Source organism: Panthera tigris, chromosome B2 (genome assembly GCF_018350195.1).
Source record: "Panthera tigris isolate Pti1 chromosome B2, P.tigris_Pti1_mat1.1, whole genome shotgun sequence".
NCBI lineage: Eukaryota > Metazoa > Chordata > Mammalia > Carnivora > Felidae > Panthera > Panthera tigris.
In genome coordinates, this window is record NC_056664.1 from 124,786,392 (window position 1) to 124,801,188 (window position 14,797).

The 14,797-nt window shown below is 37.7% G+C and overlaps 1 protein-coding gene across 2 annotated transcripts in view; it reads left to right on the forward strand.

Annotated features, from left to right (window-relative positions):
* The window catches only part of HECA (hdc homolog, cell cycle regulator), a 232,788-nt gene that overhangs the window by 181,409 nt on the left and 36,582 nt on the right, over window positions 1-14,797 (forward strand). For both annotated transcript variants that reach the window (XM_042987232.1, XM_042987233.1), the window contains exon 4: window positions 13,577-13,689. In XM_042987232.1, the coding sequence (XP_042843166.1) occupies window positions 13,577-13,689 (113 nt within the window). The remainder of the gene's footprint in view (window positions 1-13,576; window positions 13,690-14,797) is intronic.

Genomic DNA, 14,797 nt, shown 5'->3' on the forward strand with positions numbered 1-14,797 from the left:
ATGTTGCTTTTTGATGAACTAATCTGACAGGAAAGCAAAGTTTATTAAGAAAAGAGGTAAGTAGGGGCGCCTGGGTGGCTCAGTCGGTTAAGCGGCCGACTTCGGCTCGGGTCATGATCTCGCAGTCCGTGAGTTCGAGCCCCGCGTCGGGCTCTGTGCTGACAGCTAGGAGCCTGGAGCCTGTTTCGGATTCTGTGTCCCCCTCTCTCTGACCCTCCCCTGTTCATGCTCTGTCTCTCCCTGTCTCAAAAATAAATAAAACGTTAAAAAAAATTAAAAAAAAAAAGAAAAGAGATAAGTAGAAATCAATATATACTTCTTCAAATAGCACTTATGAACCTTAAAATGAGCAGAAAAAAATTGTTCCCCTTTATGCCTCCTACCCAAGTTTTCACCCTGAACTTCTGGGTTTGGTAGGGCATTGTTCTAAATCTGATATTGGTTGGAATTATACTCTAAGAATGATTTGTAGAACACATCATTAACTTCTGGATAAACTGACCTGATACGTAGAATTTTCTTTTTATTGTTCATGTGGTCATCTTCCTATTCAGAAGGCTTGGTAGACATTATTTCATTAAGATCTAAATAACACCCATTAGGGGTGCCTGGGTGGCTCAATTGGTTAAGCGTCTGACCTGACTCAGGTCATGATCTCATGAATCGTGAGTTTGAGCCCCCGCATCAGGCTCTTTGCTGACAGCTCAGAGTCTGGAGCCGCTTCGGATTCTGTGCCTCCCTCTCTCTCTCTCTGCCCCTCCCCCGCTCACGCTCCATCTCTATCTCCTTCAAAAATAAACGTGAAAATAAATAAATAAATAAATAAATAAATAAAACCCTTTACACACACACACACACACACACACACACACATAAATTGAAAGGGCTAAAATGCACTCAGTTTTGAAAACATTACAATAAATCTCTATCTATCGGAATGTTACTCTTCTCTGTTCCCATTTTGCCGGAATGTTAAAATCCCGGCTGGCAAAGAATTCAAAGGCTGGTTTCTATACCAAGATTGTGCATGTGGAAAGAACACCATTTAAAATGATTAATAAATGCCAATATGATTCTGACATTCATCTGAATACTTCAAGAGACTGAAGGAAAAATAAGGTAGTATTTTGTGGTCAGAGGGTCATGGTTTTGTTTTTTTTGGTCCCCCCCCCCCCACCCTTGCGAAAGAGTGAGAAACCCGGCCCTGGTGTCTGAAATCTGTCCTACACTTTCAAAAGAAGAAAATGCACTGAAGAATTTGTAACTTGGAGTGACTACAGAATGATCTTTTGTGTAGAAGATTGATTCCATAGGGTCCATTCTGAGGAAACTATACCTGAGATACTAATGAGAATAAAGAACTGGCCGGGATGGAGACTTGCCACCCAAGATAGTTTCTAAAGTATTCTATAAGCAAAAGATTGTCTTTTGCGTCTCCATTCTTCTTGAGGTGACTGAGGAGATATCATCCTCCAGCTGTAAATGTTTGCTCAAATGAACTATCAAATGGGAACATGTCTTAGAGCTACAGAATGAGGAGAGATGATTATAGCATGTAAAGCTAAGTAAAATAACTCAGTAAAATTGTTGGCCAGAGTTGGAATTTGTGTTTTCATGATGTTCTTGTGAAAACCATAGCATGGGAACCATGTTCCTAATCCACCCTTATTATTGATCCTATTGGCTATTTTCAATGTAGTTCATTACAGTTCCTTTTTTAAAAAATATAGGGGCGCCTGGGTGGCTCAGTCGGTTGAGTGTCTGACTTCGGCTCGGGCCATGATCTCATAGCTCGTGAGTTCCAGCCCCGCGTCGGGCTCTGTACTGACAGCTCAGAGCCTGGAGCCTGTTTCGGATTCTGTGTCTCCCTCTCTCTGACCCTCCCCTGTTCATGCTCTGTCTCTCTCTGTCTCAAAAAAATAAATAAACGTTAAAAAATAATAATAAAAAATATAAACACTTGAATTTAACACATTGCAACTTAACTATGAAATTGATTGCTATATATGTAATTTATAAATTACATACATAGCTATTTATGCTTTGAGGTTGTTTGTTTTCTCTCAGATTAATGAAAGTTCCCTTTGAAAACTTGCTTCTAACAATGATTTAATTAAGATATAAAATGAACATGTTGCTTCTTGAATAGTGGAGAGGCTCACATACCAATTAGGATATTTTTTTATTGCGGATATTTGAAGATGGAACTGATCTAGCATTTAATGTTTCTTTTGATGAAATGGAGCTAATTTTAGGGATTGCTTGATTCTGTGCTCAGATGGTACCATGAGCGTCCATTTCTAGGTTCTACTCTGTGGCCCACAGGAGATTCAGATCCATATTCTTCTACTCTTAACTTCTGCAGAGGGGGAATCACTTCCTGTAGCTTCATAATTCTAGAGATGTACACACATTCTATCTCTGGCCCCCCGTGGGTTACTGGGCCCATCTCATCCTTCAACTAATCACTGTGGTTGTGGGCGGGTGGGGAGTATGTGGTAAAATGAGCAAGTTGGCTTAGGCCTCACATCCAAAGTAAAGTGGAAGGACTAGTCCTACTCAGAATGAGTGGGGATGACTTTGTTCGCTCAGACGAAAATTGAGATACTCTTACCTACCACCCGAATGGGGAAAGGATGCTGTAGGCAAAAAGAACAAATATCCACTCTACGATGGAACATCGGTGTTCCAGGGGAGGGGCTGGCCAGAATCTGAAGGCGATAACCTTATAAGCCTCTTCATGAACCCCTTCTTCTGATCTAGGGCTTTAGGAATAAAGGGCATTAATGTTAGTTGAGGTTTTAAGTATTGGTGTATCGTGTTCAAGAAATAATGATTCAAATAACTTTTCTTAAAAAGAAAAATGTTTATGTATTTTGAGAGAGAGAGCATGAGCAGGGGAGGGGCAGAGAGAGGGAGAGAGGGAATCCCAAGCAGGCTCTGTGCCCTTAGCACAGAGCCCGACGTGGGGCTCCATCTCATGAACCGTGAGATTATGACCTGAGTCAAAATCAAGAGTCAGACACTAAACTGACTGAGCCACCCAGGCGGCCCTCAAATAACTTTTCTAATAGCCCAAATATTCTTGTGGAACACAGTTATCCTGGAAAAGGTAACCAAGTGTTTGTAGGCTAAGAACTTCCACATACGTATAAAGTTTCTTTCAACTGTTGAACATGTTTTTCACGTATCAGCTAACAATGGTATTGCACAACCCAATCTGTGTTTTGTAGACAACCACAAAGCGTCTTGATTTGGAAATATATACATCACATAATCCAACATTATTGAATCTCTTGGAAATGTATTTTATGGGGAAACTAAAGGTCTCACGTTTCAGTCATTTTGTCAACAACGTCTCTATCTGAAGTAGTTCACTCCTGACGAGAAAGCTTTATTTTTCAACATCAAGTTTATAATTTAAAGCATTTCTTTCACAGCCAATATTTACCTGTTTTGTTTTTCATTTCAAATTCTTGGCTCCCAGATTCCAAGGATGAGGTGAACAACGCAATTACGTTAGCTGATTCTGCATAAGCCCAAAGAGAAGAATCCTATTTTAGAAAAATAATTTAATTCTAAATCTGTGTCTGAAGAAATGTCCTGTGTAGGTTTTAGTTGTGGAACTCTTCTAAGAATATAGTGGTATTCCCTATGGTCTCAATTGTGTTCTTCCTGAAAAGTTTCAATTTAATCGTAGAAGGGTTTGGGTCTTTTGAAAACAGCAAGAAAATCAATTATCAGGGTTTCAATTTTCTCTGGGCAATTTTCACCATTTCAGCATGCCCAAGAGAGAAACGGCCTATAATTTTGTTATGCTGAAGAATTTGGCAAGCCAGTTAATGGTCTTACTAAAAGTAAAGAAATCCCTTCGGTGGCATATGCAGGAAGTTATGTCTGAATCATTTGAAGCCATTGTAGAGAAGCTTTTGTTCTTGAAGAGATCCATGGGGATTTTCTTGAGAAGAAAGGTGTCTGAATATTCTTAAAACTTGGACAGATTTATCAAATTCGTTGTTTCATTTAAACCTTTGCCAAATGTGACTCATCTTCCAACAAACAGACCTTTCCCTAGGCGTCTTCATCTTCAAAAAAATCAACACTAAAAATCATCTTATGTTTCTTTCATGGCTGCAATGATGAAATCTGTCTCAAAAGAAAAATATTTTTATTGATTTTATAATCTTAGAGGCTATAACATACGGGCAGGGCTGTTACTTAGAAACATACTCTCAAAAAGGTTTTTTGGGAGGGTTGTTCTGTTTTTGTTTTTGAGGGGGGTCAGGGAAAGCTGGATGGTAAATGGAGTGGCCTGAAAGCATGAATCAAGGTAAAACACAAGAATAAATTAAACTGAAATCATTGAACACTGGTGAATATAGAAAGAGATTGAGTTAGACTACAGAAGAAAGTGAGTAAATTTAGTATCCAAAAATACTTTTAATGGGAAGTTCTATTAGTTTGTCTCCCAACAGAGGTAGGTGAAGTAATAGTCTCCAGAAGGTGGGGCCATTAGCTCTGCTGGCATTTAGAACTCGTCTGAACAAAGCACCTGCAAGATTTATGTGACGAATAACACTGTAGACAGGAGCTGAGAAAGCAAGTATAAATATTCCTCTGACTCCCTCTGACTTCCACCTAGTCATGTATAGCCAGTTCAAAAATCCTGCCTCCTCTTTCCTGACAATTTGAATACAATTATTCATTGGTGGTCAGAAAACTGATCATTTAGGTATGAAATCCTCTTTCTATTTTTTTGGTTGGTCCCTTAGGTTTTCCACGTCACCTGGCATCCTGCTAGATGGTTATAATCTTAAATAAAGTGTGTTAAACCCTTGCTAAGGTCAGGTGTTTACAGATGCTGGCTCATATTTCAAGATCACTGTAATCGCCTCGTTTACATAAGGGGCCATGATGCCACCAACCAAGCTGGTGAATTGGATTTCAAACCCTGGGCTACCTCTTCTGTAAGAGGGAGAACATGGGTTTGGATTCAAACAAACTTGGATGTGAATCTGGGTTAGATTCCCATTTCTGTCCCAGAGCCTTCAACCAGCTTGTTCATTAACCTCCTTTATTCTTGCAGTGGGATTATTTTATTTTATTTTATTTATTTTTTTTCAACGTTTTTTATTTATTTTTGGGACAGAGAGACACAGAGCATGAACGGGGGAGGGGCAGAGAGAGAGGGAGACACAGAATCGGAAACAGGCTCCAGGCTCCGAGCCATCAGCCCAGAGCCTGACGCGGGGCTCGAACTCACGGACCGCGAGATCGTGACCTGGCTGAAGTCGGACACTTAACCGACTGCGCCACCCAGGCGCCCCTGCAGTGGGATTATTTTAAATTCTAGCCTGAGATCCTTATCTAGGAGCTTGTAGGATTCACTCCATTCCTGTCCAAATGAGAAAATCCAGGAGTCTGGTTCCTCCTAGCAGGAAAGGATGCTATTTTAGTGGACACAAACATATCAATCTATGACATAATTGTGCATAAAATACAGCTTAAACTTTTTTCATCATCAAATATGTGTTATGAATTTCATAAATGTTAATTTATACCAGCTAATGCAAAATTTAATTTTGCCAATTCAGAATAACCTAATCAAATCAGGCCTTTAAAAATCTTATTTCAGGGTAAACTCATGCAACTTAGGCTTCTTCCCCTAAATTTCAATCTTGCCCAAGATTTTTGATATCTAATTTTAAGGATGTGTCATAGATTAGGTAGCCCCCATTGTGTGCATTTCTTTTTCTGAGAAGGGAATTAGCAAGGTATAAGGTGGCCAGTAATTTATAAAGGAGCGTTGGGAGAGGTCATTGATAGGAAGTGACCCTCTGTGGACCCCTGAGCTGGACTGGGCAATCAGGTCCCCTCCTACCCACCCTTCCTGGAATGTGGGTTCTGCTTGCCTTTCTCTCTCCCAGAGGTGCTCTAAGGACAACAGCCTTGAGACAGTGATGTGGTGCTGAGATTGTCTGCAGGGTATATGTGACTGAACCCAGCTAAAGCTTCTTTATAAACATTTAAGATTTGGTGGACAAACGTGGGGCTCCACCCGTCTTGCCTCCCAAGATAAGCCTCGTACGTACCTTTTTTTTTTTTTTTTTTTTTTTTTTCTTTTTAAATCTGCTACCTACCAGCCCGGAGTAAGTTGCCTCTCTCTTTAGTCTCTTTCTGCCTTCCGAGTGCAGGCGCTGGTTCCAAATTTCACCCATGAAGCTCCAGAGAGGGTTTCAAACCAACAAGAAGTAAGCAAGAGTATCTTCTAGGATGTAAGCCAGCTTGCTGCAAATGTGTGTTTTCAGTTAAGTGCCGAATTGTATAACATTAGCTCCAAGGAAGACCCTGAAACTGTGCCAGCGGAAGCCACCATAAATTTGGCAGTGGCTGCTATAGCCTTGAGGCAAGGTAGGTCTTTGCCACTGGATCAAAAAACAGTCTTTAATAAGCTATGGGCTTTTGGCTCTTTCCTTGTAATTAAAGTTATTAGAGGATTGGAATTTTGTTTAGAAGCTTCTCTATAGCAATAAAAAAAAAAGACAGTACATTTAACAGGGGTTTGACTGCCCATTTGCTTTAAGATGACTCTAAAATGGACAGTTTGGAGAGATATCTAGAGTTCACCCCAAAGCAATCACTGGGATTCCAATTTGTCATCGATGAAATAGTGCCATTTTGTCAGATGTGTGCAAGAATTTGGGTAACGATGATATGGCATCGACGAAGCAGGAGTGGCTTGGCAAAAGTACGAACTTGAACGGAGGCTGCCTCTGGGAAAGAATCGCGGTCAGTTTACCGTGTTGATTCCATAGCTCATATATCAAGCCCTAATTAAGCCAGTGGTTGTCCATCTTGGGCAACAGATTTGCTAATGTGTGGTCTTCAGCAGATAGAATTTGTGGAGATTGATCTCCCAGATTAACTCTCAGGGTTGTAAACACAGAAAAGAAGAAACACAAACCTTGTGAAATTTTTCGATGGTGACTTAAAATAAATTTTGTCCAATGGGAAACATCAGCTTGTAAGATTTTTATTAGCAGCTATATTGAGGTATAATTGGCATACATAACTGCATAACTGCACATAACTAAAGCATAAAAATTGTGAGTTTTGACATACATATGAATCGATGAACAGATCCACAATCGAGATAATGAAATATCTATCACTTCCTGAAATTCCCCATGACTCTTGGTAATAATTAGACTATTATAGATGATATAGATTATTATAGATTAATCAATGTCTTCTAAAAATTTACATAAAAGGAATATAGCATGTATTCTTTCTTCTCTGTCTTCTTTCACTCAACATAATTATTTTAAGAAACAACCATATTGTTGTGTATGCCAAGAGTTCATTTATTTTCGATGTGTCTCCCATTATATGGGTATTCCACAAATTATGTATCCGTTCACCTCTATATGAATAAAGGAGTGTTTTCTAGGCTTTTGCTATTACAAATACATTGCTGTGCACGTTCACGTACAAGACTTTGTGTGCACATATGCTTTCTTTTCCTTTGAGTAAATATCTAGTTGTAGAACAACCGCATTTTTAAGAAACTGCCAAGCTATTTTTCAAAACAGTCTTACCATTTTACATCATTTTTTAAGTGGGTTGTTATGGATGTTCTTTTTCTAAAAATTTTTTTAATGTTTATTTATTTTTGAGAGAGAGTCAGAGCATGAGTGGGAGAAGGGCAGAGAAAGAGGGAGACACAGAATCCAAAGCAGGCTCCAGGCTCCGAGCTGTCGGCACAGAGCCCGACGTGGGGCTTGAATTCACGAGCCATGAGATCATAACCTGAGCCCAAGTCCGGCGCTTAACCAACTGAGCCACCCAGGCGTCCCTGGATGTTCTTTATATAATCTGAACGCATGTGTTTTTTCAGATATATTATTTGTAAATATTTTGCCCAGTCTGAGGCTTCTCTTCTTATTCTCTTAGTGTCTTTCCAAGAACAGAATATCTGAACTATTTAAAAAAAATATTTTACTTTTGGGGTTATATCTAAGAAATCTGGCCTAACCTAAGGTCACAAAGATATTGCTCTATATTTTCTTCTAAAATTTGCATAGTTGTAAGATTTACATTTAGATCTATGATTTCATTTGAGTTAATTATTATATTGGTAAGATGTATAGATAGAAGTCCATATTTTTGCATATGGATATCCATTTCAGCATACTGGTTGAAAAGATTACCTTGTCTCCTTTGCACCTGTGTTGAAAATCAGTTTTCCATGTATCTGTAGGTCTGTTTCTGGACTCTCTATTCTGCTCCATTAATGTATTTGTCAATCTTTATGCTAACCACATAACATTTTGATTACTGTAGCTTTACACTGGGTCTTGAAATCTGGTTATCAGAGTCCTCTAACTTTGTGCTTTTTTTTTTCAAATTTGTTTTGGCTGTTTCAGCTCCTTTGAATTTCTTTTAAATTTTGTATTTGAACTTTGAAATAAACTTGTCAATTCCTATGAGAATGCCTGCTGGGATTTTGATAGGGATTGCACTGAATCTATAAATCAATTTGAGGAGAGTTGGCACCTTAGCAACACTGAGTTTTCCAACCCAGGAACATGGTCTTATCACTTCAAGTATGTAGGAGATCTATTACATCTCACGGCAATGTTTTGTGGTTTTCATTGTATAGGTTTCTCACATCTTTTGTTAGGCTTATCCCAGTTTCACATTTCGATGCTGTTGTTAGTGGTATTGCTTTTTAAAATTTCTGATTGTTTATTACTAGTAGAAGAACTTCAACTGAGTTTTTGTATATTGATCTTTTATGCTGAATCCTCTTGTTCTATTTAGTCTGGTTTGTAGCTTTTTAGTCGATTCTGTAGGATTTTCCACACAGACAGTCATTTCATCTCGAAATAGGCTTTTACTTCTTCCTCTTCAATTTGGAGATCTTTCGTTTATTTGTTTTTTCTTTTCGTCTTTGGCTAGAATGATGGTTAAAAGTGGGAAGGGTCCACACTTGTCCCATTTCTGATCTGAGGGGAAAAAAAGCATCTGTTTTTCATCATTAAGAATGAAGTTAGCTGTAGGCTTTTCATAGATGTCCTTTTTCCCTTTGTTAGTTTGATAAAGTTCCCTTGCTGTGAATTTTTATCAGGAAGGGGTGTTGGATCTTGTTAAATGCTTTTTCTGCCTTTATTTAGATTATCATGAGTTTTTTTTTCTTTTTGTTCTGTTGATATGGTGAGTTACATGAATTGATTTTTGAATGATACACTATTGTTACATTTGTGGGATAGCTCCCTCTCCCTTGGTCATGATGGCCTTTTAATATAGTTTTGAATTCCATTTGTTGAAATCCTTATTTAGTAATTTTACATCTATGTCATGAGAAGTATTGCTCTCTAGTCTTCTTGTCTTGTAGTCTTTGTGTTGTGTTAGTGCAGTATAACGCTTGCTTCATTTGAGTGAGTTGGGGAGTGTTCCTTTTTCACTGACCTTCTCCAATATTTTGTGTGTGATTGGTACTGTTTCTTTCTTAGATGTTTGGTATATTTTACCAGCAAAAATATCTGGGCCCAGTTTTCTCTGTGGGAAAGTTTTTAGCTCCGAATTCAATTTCTCTGAGAGATATAAGGCTATTCACGTTACCTATTTCTTCTGAAGTTTGTGTATTTCAAGGATTTTTTTCCATTTTATCTAAGTTGTCAAGTTTATTGGCATAAAGTTTTTCATAATATTACTTTATTATTCTTTCAGTATCTGTAGATTCCAGGCTGTTATTATCTCTCTTTGTGGATATTGGTAATTTGTGACTCCTTTCATTATTTTCCTGATTAGTCTGGCTAGAGTTTCACTAATTTTATTGATCTTCTCGAAGAACTAGCTTTTTGTTTCATTGATTTTCTCTACTGGGTTTTCGTTTCTATTTCATTGCTTTCTGATTTGATTTATTGTTTCGCCCTTTGTTACTTGGATTTCACTTTCTAATGCTATAAATTTCCCCTAAGTACTGTTTTAAACACATCCCACGAATTTGGGAATAGTTTCTTTTCATTTTTACTCAGCTTTTAATCCTGCCTAATTTCCTTGTTGATTATTTGTTCCATGTGTTATTTAGAAGTGTGTCATTTAGCTTCCAAATATTTGAAATTTTATAGAAATATTTCAGTCATTAACTTCTGGTAATTATATTATAGTCAGAGATCATCCTTTGTGTAACTTAAATCTTTTCAATTTATTGAGACACTTTTTTATAGCCCAGAATATGGTCTATCTTGGTAAATGTTTCATGTGCACTTAAAAAGAAGGCATGTTCTGCTTTTGTTCGTTGGAGTGTTCTATAAACGCCAATTAAATCTATTGATTATGTTGTTAATTCTTCTACGGCTTTACAGATTTTTGGTCTATTTTTTCTATCAATTATTGAGAGAAGAATATTGAAATCAACTATTATGGATTGGTCCACTTCTGTAGTTCTATCAGTTTTTGCTTCATGTATTTTATTGGTTACATGAACATTTTTTAATGCCTTCTTGATGGATTAACCCCTTTATCTTTATGAAATAACCTTTAAAAAATACTTATACTACTCTGCTTTGAAATCTATTGTCCAATACTGACATAATCCCTCCAACTGTCTTTTAATTAGGGTTAGCATGGTACATCTTTTTCTATCCTTTTCTTTTATATATATTTATTTATTTTGAACAAGAGCTAGAGAGTGAGCAGGGGAGGAGCAGAGACAGAGGGAGACAGAGAATCCCAAGCAGACTCCACACTGTCAGCATGGAGCCCGATACAGGGCTTGAACACACAAACTGTGAGATCAGGACTTGAGCTGAAATCAAGAGTCAGTGCTTAACTGACTGAGCCATTCAGGTGCCCCTTTTTCTATCCTTTTCTATGGAGTGCTTATATGTAGCATATAGTCAGATCTTACATTTAAAAAAAACAAATCTTATTTGACAATCTTTACCTTTCAACTGGGATGGTTTGACAATTAACGTTTAATGTGATTATTGATCCACTTGCCGTTTGTTTTCTATTTGTTCCAATTCTTCCTTTTCCCCTTTTGTCCTCATGTGTTTGCCTGAAAAACCTCTTTTAACATTTCTAATTTTTTTTCTTTTAACATTTCTTATATAGCAGGTCTGTTGGTGATGAATTTTTTTCAACTTTTGTACATCTGGAAGTCTTTATTTCACTTTAGTTCTTTTTTTTAAAATTATTTTAATGTTCATTTATTCTTGAGAGAGAGAGAGAGAGAGAGAGAGAGAGAGAGAAAGTATGAGTGGGGGAAGGGCAGAGAGAGAGGGAGACCACAGAATCTGGAGCAGGTTCCAGGCTCCCAGCTGTCAGCACAGAGCCTGATGCAGGGCTCAAACTCATGAACCATGAGATCATGACCTGAGCCAAAGTCGGATGCTCAACTGACTAAGCCACCCAGGTGTCCCTCACCTTAGTTCTAAAAAGATATTTTACTTAGTATAAAATTCTAGGTTGACAGGTTTTCTGTTTTTTTTTTTTCTGTCACTAGATTAAAGATGTTGCTTCATTGCCTTCTCATTTGCATCACTTCCTACGAGAAATCTGCTGTCATCCTTATCTGTGTTTCTCTGCACTTAATGTGTTTTTCTCTGTTTTTTAATTGCTTTAAAATTTTCTCTCTATCACTAGTTTAGAAAAATTCAATTATAATGTGCCTTGGTGTATTCTTTCTTCCTATATCTGGTGCCTTGGATTGATTGAGCTTAGGTATACAGAAACACAGTTTTCATTTACTTTGGAAAGTTACTGGCCATTATTTCTTCAAATTTCTTTCTGTCAACCTCTCTTCCAGAGACTCCTATTACATATATAGATAGATATGGCATCTTCACATTGTTCAAAGCTCACTGATCCTGTTTTTTTTTTTTTTTTCATTTTTTAAAATTTTAGAGACAGTGAGAGAGAGAGAGAGAGAGCATGAACTGGGGACAGGGGCAGAGGGAGAGAGAGAGAGAGAGAGAGAGAGAGAGAGAGAGAGAGAGAATCCCAAGTAAGCTCCACACTGAGCGTGGAGCTTGACCTGGGGCCCAGTCCATGAACCCTGGTATCATGACCCAAATCCAAATCACGAATCAGATGCTCAACTGACTGAGCCCCCCAGGCACCCCTCACTGATACTCTTATTTTAATTGTTTTCTCTTTCTCTGCTTCATTTTGGATAGTTTCTATTGCTATGTCTTCAAACACACTACTTTTTCTTCTGAAATTTCTAATCAACTTTTCAAAACAATTTTTTATTGTGGTGAAAAAGAATCACATAAAATTTACCGTCGTAACTATTCTTAAGCGTACAGTTCAATGGTGGTAATTATATTCACGCTGTTGTGAAGCATCTTCTCTATTCTCTTTTTTCTAATCTACTTTTAATTCCATCCAATATATTTTTCATATCATCACTTTAAAGTTATTATCACTAGAATTTTGATTTAGGTCTTTTCTATGTCACCCATCTCTGTACGTAATGTTTGATCATATGGAAAACCCTTATAACTGTTCCAATGTCCTTGTCTGCTAAGTTTAATACTTGGTTGTTTTCAATTGATTGACTTCCCTTCTCATTAAAGGCTGTATTTTGCTTTTTGGATGCCTCGTAATCTTTTATCAGATGCTGGACATTATAGATTTATTCCTTGTTCAGTGTTGGATATTTTTATATTAGTAAAAATATTCTTGGGCATTGTTCTTGGATGCGGGTAAGTTACTTGGAAAAAGTTTGATTCTTTCACGACTTGCTTTTAAGATGTGCTCAGCAGTCCTAGTGCAGTGTTTAGTCTAGGGTTAAATACTCCAGATTACCGAAGCGAGATGCTTTACCAAAAGGTGTGTGAGTTATGAGGTTTTTCAGTCTGGTTAGTGGGTACAGGCACTATTCCCAGTCCTGGGTGAGCATCAAGTGTTGTTAGTTCTAGTCCTTTTGGGTGATTCTTTCCCAGCAGTAATCTCTAATACTCTGCCCTGTAAACTCTGCCACCTTGTTTTCCCACGACTCTGAGCTTTATCTCCTCAATGCAGGACGTTTGCATTGAATTCCTGGATTTCTTTTCTGTGGTGTAACTTGGAAATTCCTTAAGGCCATAAGCTCAGGCAATCAAGGATTCACCTTATTTGATTCTCATTCTGTTATCAGTGTTTTTCAGCTGATGTCCTATATCTTGAAACCCGTTTCTTCATATATTTCGTCCATTTGTTTTTAGTTGTTTAGGCAAGAGAGTAAATCTGTTATCTGCTATTCCATCTTGGCCATAAGCAGAAGACCATGGTGACAGTTTTTGTCATGGACTTAGACTTACTGGTATTTTATCTGTTGATCATTCTATATAGTTTTCCCTTTAATCAAGTAATGTTTATGAGAAGATATTACAAGATAAAGTTGACATAAGATAGAGAACACTATATCACCAAAAATTTTTTGTAGTGCAGATCTGATCAGAAAGCTCAAGATATAAATGAATAAAATATTATTTTCTTAGGAAAAAATAAAAAAGTTTTTTGTTATTTTTGGAAGCTGTAATTAAATAATATTTTGGACCCAATGCATGATTCATCTCTCCAGCAGAGCCCAGGAACCTCAAGCAAAAGAGACAAACAAGGCCCTGAGGAATGTACACGGAAGTTGTCTGGCTCAGCGGTCCTGGTCTGTGGCAGGAAAGTTAGAGGTGAACCTTGGTAAGTCCTCCAAACTGTGGAAAGCCTCCTCTTTAAATAAAGAAACCAGTTATAATATAAATGAACAAACTATATAAAATTATAGAAACAGGGGAGAACATTTCAACGGAAATGGTCTCTCATTAGCAGAAACGACTACAGTTTTCTATTGTTCAGTTTGGTTGTAGGATATCATAAGTGGGAATGGTCTTTGGATCGGTTGATTTCTTCAAGTGAGGGTTGATGCCAGTGCTGTGATGTCTTTAATGAAGGAGGAATCGTGATGTGAGTCATAAGACATTTTAAAGTTGCACTTGGAGGTCATTCTTACGGTTTCAATATTGTGTGATTGATGGAGGTGGTTGGTCTGTTCTAATCTATTAACACATTTTAAGCCCTATGTAATGTCAACTATTATTATACATTTAAGCAATGAAAACTAGCTCCCCAGACTGTAATCTGCATTTATGGCAATGCACATTTGTGTAGCATGCCCCAAATGTTCTCCACTGTACTATTCTGAGTTGAGTTGACAGTGTTGCAACATGGTAGTCTTCTCTGTGGCTTCTCTTTAAGTTGTTTATTTTGTACTTGGCAAATAGATTTGATGACAGTGTTCTAGAAAAATGAAACAAAGAAACCTCATACTGGGTGTTAAAATTTGAGTTTTACATTGACTAGAAGAGTCTTCAAAGAAAGTTGTGGAAATAGACAGTCAGGGATTGGTGGTAGTCTATAATGAAGTAGACTATAAGCATAACTGCAATAGGGAAGGTCTGACCAGAAATTAAACAAATGAGAGTGAGAAAAAAGTGCTCCAGAAGCACGTCACGGGGAGAATGGAGAAGGGGAGAGTGAGTACCTTCTCGTCATGCTGGGGAATGCATCTTTATAGGGACCATGTTATAATGATGTCAGCCATAGATGATGCAATTAATGCTCATTTCTAAATGCCCATCACTTCTACTTGATTCAATCACAGTGTTTTGATTTTTAAAGTCCCTGTTTAAGACAGGATGTGTTGGGGGGAGAATCAAGATGGTAGAGAAGTAGGGAAACCAGAATTAACCTTCTCCCTCAAACATAGCAGTATGGACGTCAGAACAGATGGAATTCCAGGAATCCAGGC